Genomic DNA, 20,108 nt, shown 5'->3' with positions numbered 1-20,108 from the left:
TTTTTCCTGTTGTTCACGTTTGCTCCTGGGTGACCTCTGAGTAACACTACTTAGTCTCGGGTTTTCCGGCAGTTTTTGATTTGTGTCTAGTTATCCCCGTTCTCAGACATGGGCACTTGTGTCAGTTGATGGACGACCGTCTGATCCAGCATCCCCTTGCAGTTCAGGGCACGTGCGTGACCTGACTCAGGTTGCACTGGTGTGACAATCCCGGTCCGTGGACCTATGTCCCCAGGTAGTTTGGGTACAGGCATAATTCAGACACAAACTGCAGGGTCTACAGTTTGTGAACCACCTGAATCTATGTCTCCAGTCAGTTCAGGACACATACTGGAACCAGTTGCAGCCCAGATGGGTATCAGTCACAGACTTCCCCAGCCTTTGACTCGCTAGGGTTCTGGGCAAAGGCAAAGCTCAGACTTGAACTGCGGGTCAGTGGCTCTTGGAGCACTCGCTGACTCGGGGCAGGGTGCGTGGGGTCTGGGAGAGTCTGCTCGCCCCGTCCGCAGCCAGAGAAGTCCTTGAGGCTTCTGAGTGAAAACCTCCTCTCTGCCATGGGAGCAGAGAGGCCAGGACTCCTTCTGTAATATCGGCAAGGTCCTGATTCGCACACTCTGCCCTCAGGGAGTAGCTGGGAAATACCTGGCTCTCTCTGCGCGGTTCAGCTGGGAACTGTGGCAGTGTGGGCCGAGCATAGTCTCGAACCCATGAGTCCAGCAGCTCCTGGAGCACTCACTTTCTCTGCGCAGGGCGCGCAGGCTGTGTTAGTCAATTCTTATAAATCCTTACTAACCTTGAAAAGATGTCCAAAGATCTTCTTCTGTAGTTGTAGATTTGTCTATTTTCTTCTAAATAGTTTCTTTCTATATTTGCTTTGTTTTTGAGGCTACTGTTGGTATTATACCAGTCCAATGCTTTTGTGTATTTCTGATGAAAATAATCTTTTTTAACTACCTAATGACTCATTTGAATAACTAACATTTTTGCTTCAAAGTGTGCTTTTATATATTAATGTAAGATCAAGTTTGTTTACTTTCTAATGAACTTCTGATAAATCTGATTTTAAAATCAGCTGTGTTGAAGTATAATTTATATGAAACATACTCATTTAAAATATATTATTTAGTGAGTTTTGATAAATAAACTGTACAATTACCACTGCAGTCAAGATGTAGAACATTTCCATCACCTCCTTAACATTCCCTCAAATCCTTTTACAGCCATCCATCAAATCCCAAATTAGGCAACTCTGATTGTTTTTTGTCAGCAAAGATTAGGTTTGCCTTTTCTACCATTTCTCAAATGGTAGAAAATGGAATCACACTGTATGTACTTATTTGTATCTTGGCTTCTTTCATTTAGCATATTTTTGAAATTCATACATGTTGTTCTATGTTAGTTTGTTTATTCCCTTTTATCGTATAGCATTCTACCATGTAACTTTATCATTACTGTATTCACCTGTGGATGCCCATGTATTAGTTATGTATAACCTTAAGTTATATGTGTATATTAACTTTAAGTCTGCTAGGGAACCATAAGAAAGGAAGGAGGGGAAAAGGGAAAAAAACCTAAAAACAAGGATAACATGGAAATAAAGCTTTGTAAATAGGGAGAAGATGGATTGAAGGGAGGAGGGGGACAGGGAAAAATAGAGAAATAAAAATATATGTCATGTACAGGTACAGAGTCCCTATGATGAATATGATCATTATGTATATCTAAAATGTACCAATGAACTTAATTGTATATATTTTAAAAATCATACTGTACCCCCCCCGCCCCCCATGAAAAAAAAGAAACACCACAGGCCAGGTACCTTCAACAATAGCAATATATTTTCTCACATTTCTGGAGTCAAGAATTCCAGGATCACAATACTGGCATTTGGGGCCTTTTTCCCTTTTGCACAAATGGTTATGTCTTCTGTGCATGCAAACCCTAGGTGTCTGCTGCTCCTTTCTAAGGGCATCAGTCATCTTGAGTTAGGGTCCCACCCTTACAACCCCACTTAACCTTCTAGGTGTGTGTGTGTGCGTGTGTGTGTACTGGAGATCAAACCCAGGGCCTTGCACATGTTAAGCAAAAGCTCTACCACTGAGCTATACCCTCAGCCTTCCCATTTAACCTTAATTACCTCTTTAAAATGTCCTCTCTCAAGTTCAGGCCCTACATGGGTTAGGGTTTTAGTGTATGAATTTGGAGAGATGCAATATAGCCCATAACAAGCTGTTTTTAGTTTTTGGCCATAAATAATAAAATTCCTGTGAACATTCTGTTCAAGTCTATGCATGCACCTAAATTTTAACTTTTCTTGCTAAGTAACTAGAAATGGAATAGCTGGATTTTATGGTAATTGTACTTAACTTTGTAAGAAATTGACCAATTATTTTCTGAAGTGCTTGTGCCACTTGTATTTTCTGATAGTTCCAATTATTCTACATCTTCTCCAGTACTTGATATTGTTCATTTTAACTTGCATTTCATGACTAATGATATTGAGCAGCCTTTCATATGTTTCTTAATCTCTAATCTGTCTTCTTTTGTGAAATCTGTTCAAACCTCTTGGTTATCTTTTTCCTGGAATGTTTGTCATCTTGTTACTAAGTTGTATGGATTTTTTTTAACATTTCACACATTTCTTTGTCAGATATATGTATATTTTGTATATTATATATTTTATATAGCAGTGTTAATTTCATTTATTTTTCTGTATTTTTGATTTTCTATTGTATTGGTTTTTTATTCATATAATTTGGGTTTAATTTGCTCTTTTCCCATTTTAAGGTAGATGTTTAGATCATTGGTTTGAGATCATCTTTCTTTATATTTTAAAGTTGTATATTTTTCTCTATGTACTACTTTAGCTGGATCCTACCCATGTTTATGATACTATTTTTTGCAATAGCTTTATTGGGAGTAACTCACAGGCCAGAAAACTCACATAAAGTATGGTTTAATAGAATTTGTATACTCATAGAGTTATGCCACCAACACATTTGTTTAACATTTTCATGATGTCGAGAAGAAACACTGTACTCTTTAGCTATCACTACCAGACCCCTTACTTGATCTCCTTACTTAATTCTTATACATAGTGTAAAGTACATGATGCAAATTCGTCCTTTCACATATGGCTATTCAGATGTAGCAGCATTTGTCAAAAAGAGCTCTTTCTTCATTAATCTCTGCACCCTTATAAAAATTAATAGCCTACAGACAATGCATTTATTCTGGATGCTAAGATCTATTTCATTGATCTATGTGCCCATCTTTTTGCCAGAACCATGAAGTCATAATTTCTGTTGCTTTGTGGTTAGTTTTGAAATTGGAAAGTGCAAGTCTTCTTGCTTTCTTTTTATTTTTCAAGATTGGCTGTTCTGAATTTTTTGAGTTTTCATAGAATTTTAGGATTAATAATTTTTGCCTTTTGATTTAATTGCTTAATCAGTTCATATTTAACATTGATACAACTTTATTTACATTTGACATTTTACTTTTTCCAGATAACATGTCTTATTTTGTTCCTTTATTCCTCATTTAATGCTTCCTTTGGGACTAAGCGAATATTATCTAACAAATCATTTAAATTTCATTGGTGATTTTTCACTTTTTTAAATTACTTTGATATTTAGCATAAACATCTGACTTAACAGAATCTACTTCAGATTTATACCAACTTAATTCCAAAGAAGTATAAAAATGTTATTTGTAATAGTTCTAGTCTCTTTTTTCATTTTATTTTTGTTCACATGTGGTGTATAAGACATATGTAATCTGTGTTAGTGAGTATTCCATGTGAATTAGAGAGCAATGTGTAGCCTGCTGTTGTTGGGTAAAGTATTCTATAAAATGTCATCTAGATCCAATTGATTGATACTGCTGCTTAGTCCAACTATATCCTTACTGATTTTCTTCCTCCTGGATCTATCAATTATTGTTACATAAATGTTGCATTCTCTAATAATACGTATAGTAGATTTATGTATCATTCCTTTTTGTTTTGGTTCGCATAGGTTGACATTTTGTTGTTAGAAATTTGCACTTTCTTTTATACTTCATGTTAGCAGTACAGAATTGTTGTTTGTTGGGGGAACTGCTACATGCATAGAACGTATCTAGATCATTTTCAATCTATCTGCTACTCTCTCCCTTACCTTCTGCCTCCCTTGAGCCCTTCCCCCATCTCTAAGAGTAGGAGCATACATTTTAAGTATTACTGTGTTCTTTTGGAAAAATTAATTTTTAAATATTTTATAACACTCTATCTCATTATTTTTCTTGTCCTGAAATCTACTTTGTCTGAAATTCATATAGCTACTCCAGCTTGCCCTTAATTAGTATTAACATCCTTACATCATGTGAGTTGTTGTAGATAAATATACTTAGGCCTTTTGCAATCCATCTTGATAATTTGCATGTAGTTGTTATATTTGTAACCATTTTCTATTTATTATCCTGCTCTTGGTTTCTTTTTTTCTTTTTTAGTCTTCAACTCTTTTTCTGTCTTTTATGGTTTTAACTGAGCATTTTATATTCTATTTCTTCTCTTAATAAATAAAGGATATTATACTTTTTTTAAAAAGCATATATTTTTAAAAAATATCTCTTTTCAAATAACACGGTGCTGCTTCATGAATAGTGCAGGTACCTTATGGCAAAGTAATTGAAATTCATCACTCATCGCCCTGCTATCCTTAATTTCACCTATTTGTAAGCCAAAATAATCCAATATATTGTTGCTATTATTTTTAACAAGCTGTTACCTGGTACATCCATTAAGGATAAAAAAAATAAGATTTTTATCTTTAGTCATTCTCTGATACCTTCTTTTTTCTTGAGACAGGGGCTCACTATGCAGTTCACCCTGGTCTTGAACTCACTATATAGCCCAAGCTGGCTTCAGATTTGTGGAGATCCTCCTACTTCAGCCTCCCAAGTGCTGGGATTACAGGCATGTGCCACCACACCCAGCCTTGATATTTTATGTAAATCTGGTATCTGAAAAACTTCTTTGAACATTTCTTGCAAGATAGTTCTGCTAAGCAACAGATATTCTCAATTTTTCTTTGAGGGAGTATTTCTCCTTAACTTTAGAAAGATAGATTTTTGGATATAGAATTGAGTCAATACTTTAAATTTTTCACTCTTCTGTCTTGTATGCATGGTTTCTGAAGAGAAATCCGATACACTTCTTGTTTTTGTTCCTTTTCTCTCCCTTCTGGATTTTTTTCAGGATTTTCTCTTTGTGTTGATTTTTTGCAATTTGAATGATACGTTTAGGTGTAATTTTTAAAATATTTCTTCTGTTATTCATGGAAGACATTGTCTTTTTCATTTCCAAATATTCTATTTTATTATTTTAAGGCCTTTCACTTCTCTTTTTATTTTTATCTTTAAATCCTTGGTCATCATGAGTGTGTTAGGCGTGGTGGTGTACACCTGTAATTCCAGCACTCGGGAGGCTGAGGCAGGAGGATCACCACAAGTTGGAAGCCCCCTTGGGCTACATAGTGAGTTCAAGGCCAGCCTGAACTACATAGTGAGACCTTGTCCCCAAAATACATACATACATACATACATACATACATACATACATACTGAGTGTGTTTATAATATCTATTTTAATGACCTTTTTGGCCATTCTCTGCAATATTTGTTTCTGTATTTATTGAGTGAGTTTTTTATTAGTTAGGGATCTAATATTCATACCTTGAGAGTCCAGAAATCTCTGATTGTGTTCTAGACTTTTTAAATTTTGTGTTATCGAGAGGTGTATTTTTTAAATGTTAAGTTTTATCCTGTCAAACTTTTAAATTACTTTGGTACCAATCTAGATCAGTTTTCTTGTTACATATTCTCCACTGGTGTTTTCTTAATATATATTTGTACATTCATATATCCTTATTTGATTGATGTGTGACTCAACCAGTGGCATGGAAGTTTTATGAGATCACAGACAATTTTCTTCCAATTGAACATGCACCTATGCAGAGTGACTAGAACATAGTGTATATTCCATGAATATCAGGGCTTAGGGGAGTGAATGAGTGTACAGGTAGAAGGTTGAAGAATGAATAAACACGAGTGTAGAAGGAAAGGAGGATGGAGGGGAAAGATGGGAATGTACTGTGCCCAAGTAACTTAGGCCAGGAAAATTGTTTAGTGCTTTATACTGATAAAAGCTCTTGTAAAAGCACATAAAAATTTTCACGTTTCAGTTTTGTTATCTTTGCAGTATAAAAAACAAATACGTCTCTGTAGGTGGCAAGTGCTCTTATGTAAGGCATTTTTCTGAAGAAGAAAAGAAAGGGAAAGGAATTATTTTGAACATTGGAACCATTTATGTAACTTGAATCTCATATTGTGGTTTTGAAAACATGCTCTTATTTCCTATTATTGGATATATGCTTAATTTATACTCACTTAGAGCCTTTTTCCCTCAGTAGTATGACTGTTAGATTTATCAGTCCTCATTTTATAAGGCATGAGTGATGTCAACATGCCAGTCAAGAGTGGGGAAATGGGTGAGTGAACCATTGGCCAACACTGGGACTTTAGCAACAACATCGGTCTTGTAGAGTAGTTAAGACGGTAACAAATACAGGTAAAAGTATAAATGCATATATATCTCAACTAGCCTTGGCACTGGAGACTTTTAAGTGGGAAAAGGGTTTCACCAGAGTATATTTTTAAATGACCAGGTGACTCCCTACTCATTGATTTTACTTAAACAGACTTGCAGACTGACATTATCTTTCCCACAGTGTTTTGAACACAGTTATCACCTGTACTGTCTACACTTCTTGTGGTCCAAATACTAGTGTTAGAAGATTTGCTTCACTTTGCTTTCCTCCACCTGTATAGTAAAAGTGATCTATTCCTTGCAGCACTTAAATGCAGAAAGGTCTTACAAGTCCCAGATTTCAACTTTACACAAATCTCTTGTAAAGATGGAGGAGGAGCTACAGAAGGTTCAGTTTGAAAAAGTGTCTGCCCTTGCAGATTTGTCTTCCACAAGGGAGCTCTGTATTAAACTTGACTCAAGCAAAGAACTTCTTAATCGACAGCTGGTTGCTAAGGATCAAGAAATAGAAATGGTATGTAATACATTTTATGTTTTTGCTTGTTTTTTTGAGACAGGGTCTTGCTATGTAGTCAAGACTGGCCTTGAATTCATGGCAGTCGTCCTGCTTCAGCCTCCAGAGTGCTGGAATTACAGGTGTATGCCACCGTGTCCAGCTATAATATATTTTAAAAGGTTGTTTAAGGGGCTGGAGATATAGCTCAGTGGCATAAGCACCTGCCTGGCAAGCACAAGGTTGTGAATTTGATCCCTGGTACTGCAAAAAAATAAATAAATAAAAGATTCTTTAAAAATGGCTATTACTCTTAATATTACTACAATTTTGAAGAAAGTTGTTTTTTATTAAATATTGCATTGAGTTATATCTTTCAACTTTAGATTTAATTTTTAGGTTTTAACTTATGACAGTTATGTTCTTGATATTCAAGAACAGAAACTCTTTTGAGCATACAGTTTGATTTACTTTTAGCCCAAAGAATTATAAATCACATTGACACAGCAGTTAGCAAGGAGCCACGAGTTTGAAGATTAGTCAGCTTAATTACAACCTGAATGGTATTCTCTTAAGCTAATTTTATTTATTGATTGGTTGGGTTCTTTCAAACTATAATTCAGTTGATTGTATCTGCTTTGAGGCTGACATTTTGCCTGCCACTGGGAATTTAATGTCTGGAAGACGTCAGTTCTACCCCTCCAGCCAGGTCTTCTAATTATTGACACACAAATAATTTGGAATGAACATTACACTAATTAAGAAATACCTTCTATCAAAGTTTCACAGAGGGAATTCCTGTTTAGCTTCGGGGTGTCAGGTATGGGGTGTGTGTGGATTCCTGAGTAAACAGTAAGCAACTCAAAGTGGCTGATGTGGGTGCATGGTGGCAGGAATTGGCTGCAGGCAGGATCTGGAGAAATGGAAACCAGATCCTGAAGGGCCATGCACAGCAGCTGCACAGTGTAACTGAAATGCAGCAAATTTTGGTCATGTTTACATTAGTGTTCTTACCAAACCTTGTTGAACTCATCATTTTGTTATCTACTATTTGATGATGCATTTGAGAATCATGTGTCTAGTTAATTTAATAAGAGTCTATCAATGTCTTCATGAAGTGATACGTGCCCAAATTCTCACTCTTCCTTCAGTTATTTTTTTATTTTAGGAAGAATTTTTTAATGATGAAAGTAACTCATGGATAGATGCTTGCTAAAAATTGAAACAGTATGTACTTTCATAAAAAATTGTTTTACCTGATATTTTCAAATTACAAAAGTCCCTACATGTTGTTCTAACAACTGAAATAATATAAAGCTGAAGTACAAGAAGATACAATACTGAAGTAGACTATGACCAAGTCAGTATATTCCAGTATCTTTTTTTTTTTTGTACCAAGAATTGCACCCAGGGCCTTGCACTTGCCAGGCAAGCATTGTGCCACTAAGCTACATTCCTGGCTCTAGTATCTTTTTAATGTTTTAAAATCACTGCTCTTAGTAGGACTATATATAATGAGTTACGTTAATTTAAAAAAACATTTTAAAGATGTTTACTCTAAATTTTTTTAGCTTATTCCCTATTGCCACAGTACATTAAAATGCTTCTAAATTTATTTCACATTGACATTTATTTATTTATGTATATATCTTCATTGCTTCAATAAGATGTAATCCCAAATGCAAGGGGCATAGTACTCATTTTTGTGCTTCTTCAGCTATACTATGCAGAAAGGGAACATTCAAATGATTTTTTTCTAAACTAAATGTTTTTTTAGATAATAGTAGATTTCCATCTAATTTAATAAATAATACAGAGCACTCTCATGTATGCTTTATTTGGTTTTCCTCAGTGGTAATGCAAAACTGTAATCTGATACCACAACCAAGTTAACGATGATGATTCAAGCAAGAGACAGAACAATTTCTTTCCCAGGATCCCATATGTTGCCCTTTATGGCATCATCCATGTCCCTTCTTAATCCTTTTCAACCATTATTATGTTCTTTGTTTCTGTAATTTTGTCATTTCAAGAATGTTATATAAATGGAATCATGCAATAACCTTTTAGGATTGGCTTTTTCACTCAACATAATTCTATGTAGAGTCCTCCAGATTGTTGCATATAGCATTGCTCATTCGTTTCGATCGCTGAATCATATTTCATATTATTGGTATAGCACTGTTTGCTTAATCATTCACCCACTGAAAATCAGTTAGGTTGTTTCTAATTTGGGGGGTATTACAAGTAGAGGTGTGTGTGTGTGTGTGTGTGTGTGTGCATGTACATAAATCTTTATTTCTTTGTAAATGCCCAGGAATGTGACATTTAGATTATGTATTAATTGCATGATTAGTTTTTTTTAAAGAAAGTACCAAACTGTTTTCCCAAATACCTATCATTTTATATTCCCACCAGTAATGTGCAAGTTAATCTTGTTTATCTGTATCCTTGCCAGCATTTGATCTTGTCACCATTTTTTATTTTAATCATTTTAATATGTGAATAGTGGTATATTGTGATGGTTTTAATGTGCATTTCCCTAGTGGTTACTGAGGTGGAAACTCTTTCTGTGTGGATATTTGCCATCTGTATATCTTCTTCTGTGAAATATCTCTATCTTTGGTCTGTTTTCTCACTGAATTGTTGCCCTTTTTAGTTTTCACTATAAAGAGTTTTCATATATTCTGGATACTAGACCTTTATCTGATATGTGGTTTGCACATATTCTCTCTCACTATAGATCTAGTCATTTTTATACTCTTAACAGGGTCTTTCTCAGAACAAAATTTTAAGTTTAGAAGAATTCTAACTTAAGATTTTTGTGGATCATGTTTTGGGGTTTTTTTATGTTTTGGCTTTTAAGTCTGATAATTGTTTGCATAGTTTTAGGTCTCAAATATTTTTCCTTGGTGTTGTTCTAAATGTTTTATTTTTTATATTTAATTCCAGGATCCATTTTGAGTTAAATTTCTGGAAAAAGGTACAAGATTTGAGCCAAGGTTTTTTTGGTTGGTTGGTTTTGTGTCCAGTTGCTCTAGTACAATTTTTGAAAAAGCTATTGAACAACAGTATAAGCTGTTGAATTGATTTTGTAACTTTGTGAAAAATAAGTTGAGCCTGTCTGTGTGGACTTTTTTTGGTCCTCTGTTCTTTTACATTGATCTATGTGTCTGTCTTTCCACCAATGCCACACAGTCACAATTATTGCAGTTGTATAGTAACTCTTTAAATCTATCTACTGTATTCTTTTTTGAAATTGCTATAGCTATTCTTTTTTTGCCTTTCCATATAAGTATGAGAATAATTTTTCTATACTTATGAAATAAAATGATGGTGGGATTTTGGTAGCATTCCATTAGACCTAAATACAAATTTGTGGAGAATTACTCTCTTGGTTACTTTTCTCTCATTGCTGAGACAAAATACCTGACACATAGAGTTAAGGAAGGAAAGATTTATTTAGCTTACAGTTTGCGGAGGTTTCAGTCTATAAGCAGCTGGCTCCAAGGCAGGGTGGCCTGGCACAGGGGCAACACTTCAAGGCAGCAAAAGGCAGCAAAAGCAGCAAGAGCAAAAACAGGGCAGTGGAGGGGGCAAGCCTCTTTTCCCTCATATTTTAGGCAGGCTGCCCCCACCCAGCGGGCGTGCAGCACTCACATGATCTCCAGGCCCTCCTCCTGCACAGGTTCAGGGTGAATACAAAGTAAGGACCCTGCCCCCTGCCCAGTCATTTAGTTACCTCCTCAACTTCTCAAGTTGACACAATGACCAGAAACCCAGAGTGGGAAGGGCAGGTCCTTCTCACCCCAAGATGCAGAACTGCTGAGTCACTTAGCTAAGCCTCTAGACTCCCCAGGTTGGCACCATGTATCAGCCGTAACAATTGGCATCTTTACTTTGTTGAGGCTTCCAGTGCATGAACCAGAATGTCTTGTTTTCTCTTATTCGCTTTACGTAGTTTTCATCATATACATTCTGTACATGTATTATTAGATTTACACCTACAAAATACTAAACACTTTTTCACTTTTAAAATTACTTTAAAAGGTATTCTAGTTTTAATTTTATCACTGCATTTATTGCCAGTGTGTAGAAGTACAACTAGTTTTGAATCTTTATCTTGTATCTTGTGACCTTGCCAAACTTATTTACCAGTTTTAGGAAATTTTTGCAGATCTCAAATCACTAACCTTCCACTTAAGACACTGGAGAAAAAAATCATCATATTAAACCTAAAGTAATAAGAATAAACAAAATAATAAAAAACAGATAAACTGAGGCAAGAGAAAACAGTAGAGAATGTTCACCTCAATAGATTCAGAAAAAACATTTGACAAGGGGCTGGGGATTTAGCTCAGCGGCAAAAGCGCCTGCCTGGCAAGCGCAAGGTCGTGAGTTTGGTTCCTGGTACTGGAGAAAAACCAAAAAAAAAAAAAAAAAAAAAAAGAAAAAACATTTGACAAAAGACACTCAAAACTTGCATGAAAAAGACACTCAAAACTAGTGAACAGATAGAAACTTCCTCAACTTCTAAAGAACATCTATGAAAAATCTACAGCAAACACTGTCAAATCAATCTTCTACATCTGGGTACATAGGAAGGGGGGAAGTTGGGTCCCCACCTCATGCCATACATAATGAGAAAATGAATCATAGATCTTTATGTAAAAGTTAAAACTATAATACCCTAAAGAAGAAAATGCAGAAGTAAGTATTTGTGACTGTGGGTAGTATCTTCACAGGTTCATATCAAAAACAGAAGAAAAGAAAAAGAAAAAAAGATCAAATGGACTTCATAAAAAAGTTAATTCCCCTCTTTTTTGCTGCAAATGATATCAATGAGAAAGTGAAACAGTAATGTACAGAATGGGAAAAAGACACTTGCAAATCATGTACTAGATAAGAGATTTGTATTCAAAATGTTTAAAAAATTCTTAATACTTATAACCCAAATAAAAAGCAAAGGTGTTAGTAGACATTCCTCTATAGAACAGACACAAATGACCAATCAGCACTTGTAAAGATACTCAACATCATTAACAGTCACGAAAGAGCAAATCAAAACCATAAGTCAAAACCATAGCATTTCACCACCACCAGGATGGTTACAATCAAAAAGATGATTAAAGTAAAAAACAAACAAAAAAAAAAACATTGACAAGGATGTGGAGAAAGTGGAATCTTCTTACACCAATGGTGGGAATGAAACACAGTGAGACTATTTTAGAAAACATCTTGGCAGTTTCTCAAAATGTTAAAAATAGAATTATCATAAAGCCCAGAAATTCCAGTCCTAGCTAGCCAAGAGGGATGAAAGCATGTGTGTACACAAAAACTTATATACCAGTGCCATGACAGCATTGTGTATATGATTACCCAAATGTGTAGTAACTAAAATACTTACAATTTATGAGTGGTTATTTAGGGTAAGTCTGTGCAATGGAATATTAGGCAATAAAAATAAACTATTGATAGTAGTTAAACTATTGATGGCTCTTGAAAACATTCTAAGTGAAGAAAGCCTATTAAAAATGACCACATACACATTGCAAAATTTCATTCATATGAAATGTAATTTCCCAGAATGTGGCAAATCACAGAGACAGAAATAGGTGAAGGATTGTTAGGGCCAAGGAGGGGAGTGCAGGTTGAGTGCTAATGGGTGCTGAGTTTCTTTCTTGGATAATGAAGTTCTAACAATACATCGTGGTAATGATTGCACAACTCCATTAATATATTTAAAATCATTGAGTTGTATACTTGAAATAGTGAGTTGTACGGTATATGAATTATATGCCATGAAAGCTGTTGCCAGAACAGCGATGTTCCATTCTGCTCTGATGTGGCAAAAGCATGTGAGACTGCCATTACCTCCTTCAGTGTTCTTCAACACAAACCAACAGATTTACCCGTGTAGTAGACTAGAGGAACATCTGTGTTACACTTTTCAGTGCAACTCAGTCAGCAATGTCCAGATCCATCTTTACTTTTTTGATTGTCATGATCAGAGTGGGGAAGCCCTGGAGGGATCTGTAGGTAAACCATGCCAGGCATATTGATAAGCATCCTGTAATGCATAGTGCAGCCCCACTCGCCAGATAAGTATCCAGCCCAAAAGGTCAGGAGTGTTAAGATAAAAAACTTTTAGACTATAAATAGTATTTCATTTCAGTTTATATCTAGCTACTAACAAGAGTAAAAGTTTTCCGTATGATTACTGTTCATTTCATTGTAAATTTTCTGATCATACAATTAGTTAATATTTTTCATCAATTTGTTTGAGTTTATTGTGTTAGTAAAGATATTAACTGTTTACTGAGTTTTCTTCCAGTAGTTTTCTTTCAAAATTTGGTTGTTTATATTAACTTATCAAAAAGTCTATTTTTATGTGATTAAATTTACTTCTCCATTATATCTAGCTTAGGAAGTTCTTCCCCTCTTTACTTACCTGTCCCCACTTCAATAATTTAATTTTAATTAATTTCTCTTTACTGGGAATTGAAGTTTATCTTTTCACATGTAACTTTTTAATGGCTATAGAATTTATTATAATGTATAATATGAGATAAGGAATTTTTCTAAATAATAATGGCTGGTCTTTCTCCTTTTCAAAAGAAATTTGACACACAGAACATATATTAGGCCAGGTGGGATTGAAAAATATGGTAAATGTAGAATTTTTTGTTTAATTTATTACAGTAAAAGATGTGTTGCCATTAATCCTCACTTGGAACATTAAAATATTCATCACTTGAACGCACATCCCATTGTTCTTGTCATTTTTTGAAGCAGTTCTGGAAGTCCTCTTTTTTATCTTTAGTTGTGCTGTTGTAGCTACCTTAAATCATTGTAATACATTTACCTTTTGTAGTTAGTTTGACTTCGGAGAAGAGCCAGAAGTTGCATGCTGCCAGATTCAGTGGGTAAAGTGGATGAGGACACACCTTGATGTTTTTATTTGATAGTTCATACTAACTATCAAATAAACATTTGATACATATCCATAAACATTTTGAATTGATTCAGCACATCAAGGCAGCTGTGAAGAGACATTTACACAGAGAACTTCTAGAACTGCTTCAGAAAGTGGCAAGAAGGATGTGGTAAGTGTGTTGGAACTGAGGGGGGGGGTATTTTGAGGGGAATTAATGGCCATCTGTCTTTAACTGTAATAGTTATTTTTATTAAAAAATGTTCACTCTCATTTTTAATATCAGCTCATAATCTTCAAAGGGGAAGTTTCCCACAGGTTTATACAAGAGAAGGAAAGTATATTTACTTTTTATATTCCTAAACTATAGAGTACAGTGATACTCCAGAAGGGAGTTCAGTGTTTATAACTTGCCTGATTCAAAGCAGTAGTCACAGACACCGCCATATCAGACTTTTAGAAATATATAAAGAAACACCAAAACTGGAAATGGAAATTGGCGACAGGTTGGGATTAATGAGATTTGACATAAGGAGTTTTCCGATACGATCAGAGATGGAGAAAGTTCTGTATGTATGCTATGTATGTTTATTAAGGAGACACAATTTCAAAGAAGTTAAAAATGATTGTCAGTTTATAACATACTACAAAATCTATTGAGATCTTGATAATGTCAGTTACATAAATGAATAGGAATAAGTCTAGATATGTTCCTATTATTGTACAGATGGAGAATGAGTTAGATTCTGCTCGTTCTGAAATAGAACTCCTCAGGAGTCAGATGACAAATGAGAGAATCTCCATGCAGAATCTAGAAGCTTTGCTGGTGGCCAATCGAGACAAAGAATATCAGTCTCAGATAGCCCTCCAAGAAAAAGAATCTGAAATTCAACTTCTTAAAGAACACCTTTGCTTGGCAGAAAATAAAATGTAAGTTGGCTAGCAGTATAAGAACATAAAGTCATACTCTTAATTTTTGGTACTTTATGGATTAGTAGAATTTTAAAGCTGGACTGCAGAGAATTTAGTTCTGATAATTTGCCATTAATTAACCTGAGGATCAGAATTATTGTGATTTCCTTAAGATTTAGTATGATTATCTATTTTTTTATCAGATATTTAAGTTGAACCATCTCTGCTGATTGTTTCCAATAGTTTTGGGTGTAATAGAATGTCTGATCTAAAATACTGCCTTTACAAACCAGAGTGGAAGAAAGTAAGCACTCTGAAACTACCTGGTACTGATACCTGATCTTTCCTCTTGTCATATGGTATTTTTTTCGTACCTAGGACCATATACTGGGTACCTGGAAAAGCTGAGTTCACAAAATCTCAAGCACTTTCTCAGACCATTGATTTTGGCCTTTTCTGTTTGCTGTTCGTTTGTTTTGTTTTGTTTTGTTTTGTTTTAGAATGCTTGGCTCCATCAGCACTTTATTATAAGAACCCTGGGTGGAGACTTGGGTCAAAATATCTGCCTGGATGGTGAATGTTTCTTTTATTAAACTTGGTTACCTCTTAGAAAAACTGATGGATTTCCTTAACTTGTATTCTTACCTGTACTGTCTATAACACTTTTTCATCATCCTTACTCTGCCCTTGCATCTGCACCTGGGACCTGTGGAAGCATAGAAATCATGACCTTGGCAGGGCCACGCACCAGCACGGTGCATTTCTCTCAGAAACTGCTCCTAGGTCCTAGTGGCTGTGTCTGAGTCATTCTGTTCAGTTACTGTAGCTGGGCTGTTGTGATACCTTCAGCTGGTTCTGCAGGATCCCTTTCTCCAGCTGGTAGAAGGAAATCTGTCTAGGGAAGAGTGCCAGCACTTCTCCCATCAGGGGTACACTCTGTTTTAGACTGACTAGTGCTATCACTCAGAGCTGGCTAGCATGATTAAACGTTTGTGTTCTTAATCTTTAACGTTGAGATTTTAGCAGCCTGTACTGCATCCTAAAAGCAAGCAAAGAGCATAGAATGTTCTGTGCAAGCAGCATTCATCTGTCATTATCTTCCTCAAGATAGCGTGCCTTATCACAGGGGTTTTGATGCATTATTTAACCTTAAGGAAGATTCTGTTAAATTGAACAGTTACTTGTGTTAGTATACACATTAAATTTTAAATGTGTATGATGCACCTGATTGAATTAACATATGCAAAACAGACTATGTACTAACTGTGGTGCTAGTGCATTCCACTATTACTGGATGATACTGTAGTACTGCTAAACAATTATGTAATAATACTTAAAGTGTTTTCATAAAAAATTATTTGTAGTTAATGGATAGTATAGATAGGTATTACGTTATCTATCTATAGATGCCTCATCTGTACATATGGTTACTGACAGAAAATGTCAGTAAATGTAATTGAATGGGGACAAGGATTGTTTAGGCTTTTCAAGGGTGCTGGTTTGTACATTTAATACATCTAAAATTAGCATATTTTAGATGTACTAATAAATCTGTCTATAAAAATCACAGTGTGACTTAGATCTACCTAAGAAACCCCTGTGAACATGGTTTAATACACTCTTAAGTCACAGCCATGTTTTAGATTTAATCAACTGTCATTCTTACGTTCCTTTACACAGGGCCATCCAGAGTAGAGACGTAGCCCAGTTCAGAAATGTTGTAACACAACTGGAAGCTGATTTAGACATTACTAAGCGACAACTAGGGACAGAACGTTTTGAAAGGTAAGTTTATTATCTGTGCAATGTTTAGCCTGAAGTATTGTTTTATAGGTAACAGTAAGTTTTAGTTTTTTCATGACAGTTAAATTTTGAAGTATGTATTGAGCTACAGTTTTATGAAAGTAATAATAATAATAATAATACCAACCTACAAAATTTAACTTTTTTTTTTTTTTTTGGTGCTGGGAATCAGGACCTTGTGTTTGCCAGGCGCGCGCTCATGCCTCTGAGCTATATCCCCGGCCCCAACCTACAAAATTTAATAGCATCACTATTTTGTTTTAGGGAGAGGGCTGTCCAAGAGCTTCGCCGCCAGAATTATTCAAGTAATGCTTATCATTTGAATTCAATGAAGCCAAATACAAAGTGTCATTCACCAGAACGTGTTCACCGTCGATCCCCTGACCGAGGCCTAGATCGATCGCTAGAAGAGTAAGTCCTTTAAGGATCCATTCTCTTGGAAATATATAGCGATACATAGAGTGAATACTGGGGAGAGTGAGGAAACTCAGTGAACAGTCTACCACTAGGCAAGACGCTAGAACAAGACCATTGTTCCATCAGCACCAAAGAGCCGACTGACTCGTGATACCTCTTAATAGTTGTCCTGTCTCCGTCCTTGTCCACTGGCAAAGTAATATCTTCTCCAGCTCTATAATTTTGTTATTTTGAAGATGCTGTATAAATGGAATTATACACAGAATGTAATCTTGGAATGGACTTCTTTCATTCAGCATGATGTCCGTGATGTCTGTCCAAATTGTTGAATATATCAACAGTTCATCCTTTTTATTGTTGCATAGTGTTCTGCAATATTAATATGCCACAGTTTGTGAAAACTAAGTGACAAAATACATCCATTTTCCTTTAAAGAAGCTGGGGAAAATACTTAAATAGTACTGAAGTAAATGCTAGAATACATTTTTACATCTGCTTAAGTAATTGAGTTAAAATGTGAATCTCTGTAATTTTTTCTCTTACAGGAATCTTTGCTATAGAGATTTCTGACACATGAAAAGGTTCTTCCCATCCTCGGAGAGGTCAAAATTACAGATGGATTTTTTTGCTATAGGATTGCATTTATCTTTTGAATGCTTGGCGATGTTAAATGTATTTATGAGTGTTGTGCCTCTGAGTCTCCGTTCCTGTGTGCCATGTCGCAGTGACTGGAGACGGCGTAGACACACAGGAATGCCTGTGGCGCGCTCTGTCCGCACAGGGACAGTGAGTGAGAAGTCTGCTCGTTTTACTGGACTCTGTTTTGTTAACTATCCAGAGTAAATAAAGAAGCTTCAAAAAGAGGGAAAAGTGTTTTTACAAAACTGATTTCCTTTCCTTCCTTGGTATCTCAAATAATTGGTTGGTTAAATATTTTTCCTTTTGATTTATGGCATCATGGCTGGAGAAGTTGTGCCAAAACAGCACAGTTTCCCAGTAGTGGCCTAGGACCCAATATTGCATTTTGGAACCAACCTGACATAAATTCCATGCCATAATCTGACTTCAAAGCAGCAGAAAATAAGAGTGTGTCAGGATTTTGAATCCATTCTATTGTACCACTCAAAGACTAACATGCATTTTCTACCATTGTGTTACTCCTACTATTTTTAGAAAGGTAGGTTAAGATATGTGTCAAGAATGTAAGATTTTTTAAAATCTGTATTTTTAATAAGTTTTCTTTGAAGCATTAAAGGACTATAGTCAACCTAATGGCTGTTTTATTTTTTCCCCTGGGGTGGCTGTATGTAATCTAAAGTAACATGATTCTCCCTTTTCCCCCAAAATCTAAATCTCTTATCTGTCTGTAGATTTTCATTTGATGATATAGCCTGAATATTACTGTATTTTACTGGTATTCTTGCCATTTTAATAAAAAGACAAATTCTGTCATTCATAGTATTCATATGATGGTAGACAGTTTTTCATTTTATTTAGTGATTATTCAATGTGGCTATCATGAAGTAGGATAGTGTCCTGATTTAGGTCTTGTTGAATCATTAACACTTTGATATTTTACTATAGTTAAAGCTATATATTCAGTTTTATTTGTTTTTAAAAACCTTTGAGTCTGTTGCATAGTTTAAAATAATCATTGCAGATTGGTAAAGTAATTTAAAATAAGATGCTTCCTTTATGAGCATTGTAAGAAATAATATATAATAAAGTAGTTTGTGCTAATAGTAAATAAGATACTGACATATATGCAAAATAACCTTTCCTAGCTGACTTTATGATCTTGGTACTAGATCATCACAACATTAATTTTACTGTGTTCATCCAAAAGGATTGACAGAGCTGAGTGTCGCCTATGACATGCACTGAACACATTATGTGTAGAAGGCAATATGTTAGGAGGCATGAAAGAAGCAGGAATAAAGTATGTAAGAAAATATTTCCATGCTTGTTTAAAAGTATACCTATGTTTATGCCATTAATTAGAAATACAATACTTAAAAGAAAAAATGTATAGTAAGTGTAAGGGGCCAACATTATCTAAAGCTAAGAGAAACCTCAATTTTATTCTGTATTAAAACTTGAAAGAAAAAATGGTTTTTGTTAATGTAGTGGCTAAGCACATGTGTTGTTTTAAACGAGATTCTGATTTCTTACTATAAATATCTAATAGCCTGCTGATATAGTAGAGGCTACCTAATACAAACACAACACTGAAACTTATTAAAGATTTTCTTTCCTGGATTACAGGGAAAAAATCTGAAAAACAACTCTCAGGTCTCAAGAGTTATGTTGAAATAAAATGTCTACCCTACTGAAGTAAGGGTGTTTCGAAAGAGAATTACTGATGTTTTGAGTAACTTAAATACAGAATCTATTATATATAAAGCCTATTTTGAAATTCTGTGCACCACCAGAATTCTTTTAGTTTTCTTTTTTCTTTCTCTTTCCCTTTTCTTTCCTTCATATGAGCCATCATCCAGCTTTCTTTTGAAAGTAGAAGCATGAGGATCTATTCTGAAGCTCATCAGCTATAGTTTCAAAAGGAAAAGGTATTATCTTTTTGATCTTTAAAATATTACTACTAGTGTTCATACCCCTATTACAATTTAGCAACAGTAAGCACAATGAATTAATTAAAGATATTTTAATAATGATATCAGCTACATAAAACAGATTGGAATCATTTAAGAATGTTAGTGATGTAGAGAAAATTAAAAATGACATAAAGTACAAGCAAGAATATAAGTGGAAGCTACAGGTTTGAAGTCCGTTACAATTCCTAAGCAGTTACTACTTCAGAAGGTATTCGAAATTGTGCATCCAATTACTTAAAATATATTTAAAAATATTCTCATAAGGGTCTGCTACTTTTTTCTTTCATGTCTTCGAACACATTTCCTCATTTCTGGGGCTATCATAGAATCCCCTCAGCTCCCCAAATGCTG

General features: G+C 35.0%; 1 protein-coding gene across 7 annotated transcripts in view; it reads left to right on the top strand.

Moving 5' to 3' along the window:
- Positions 1-18,417, top strand: part of Tsga10 (testis specific, 10) — a 95,156-nt gene extending 76,739 nt beyond the window's left edge. For 4 of the 7 annotated variants that reach the window (XM_005400734.2, XM_005400731.1, XM_013522795.1 and 1 more), the window contains 5 exons: positions 6,891-7,100; positions 14,741-14,943; positions 16,606-16,710; positions 16,993-17,139; positions 17,691-18,417. In XM_005400734.2, coding sequence (XP_005400791.1) covers positions 6,891-7,100; positions 14,741-14,943; positions 16,606-16,710; positions 16,993-17,139; positions 17,691-17,715 — 690 coding nt within the window. In that variant the 3' untranslated portion in view covers positions 17,716-18,417. Of the gene's footprint in view, positions 1-6,890; positions 7,101-14,108; positions 14,205-14,740; positions 14,944-16,605; positions 16,711-16,992; positions 17,144-17,690 lie in introns of those variants that run through there. The other 3 variants (XM_013522796.1, XM_013522797.1, XM_013522799.1) reach the window with 3 other exon arrangements.
- Positions 18,418-20,108: the final 1,691 nt, after the last annotated feature.

This window comes from Chinchilla lanigera, unplaced genomic scaffold, assembly GCF_000276665.1.
Source record: "Chinchilla lanigera isolate Chin_1 unplaced genomic scaffold, ChiLan1.0 scaffold00069, whole genome shotgun sequence".
Lineage (NCBI taxonomy): Eukaryota > Metazoa > Chordata > Mammalia > Rodentia > Chinchillidae > Chinchilla > Chinchilla lanigera.
Note: the sequence above shows the minus strand (reverse complement) of the source record. Positions and strands in the feature narration are given on the sequence as shown.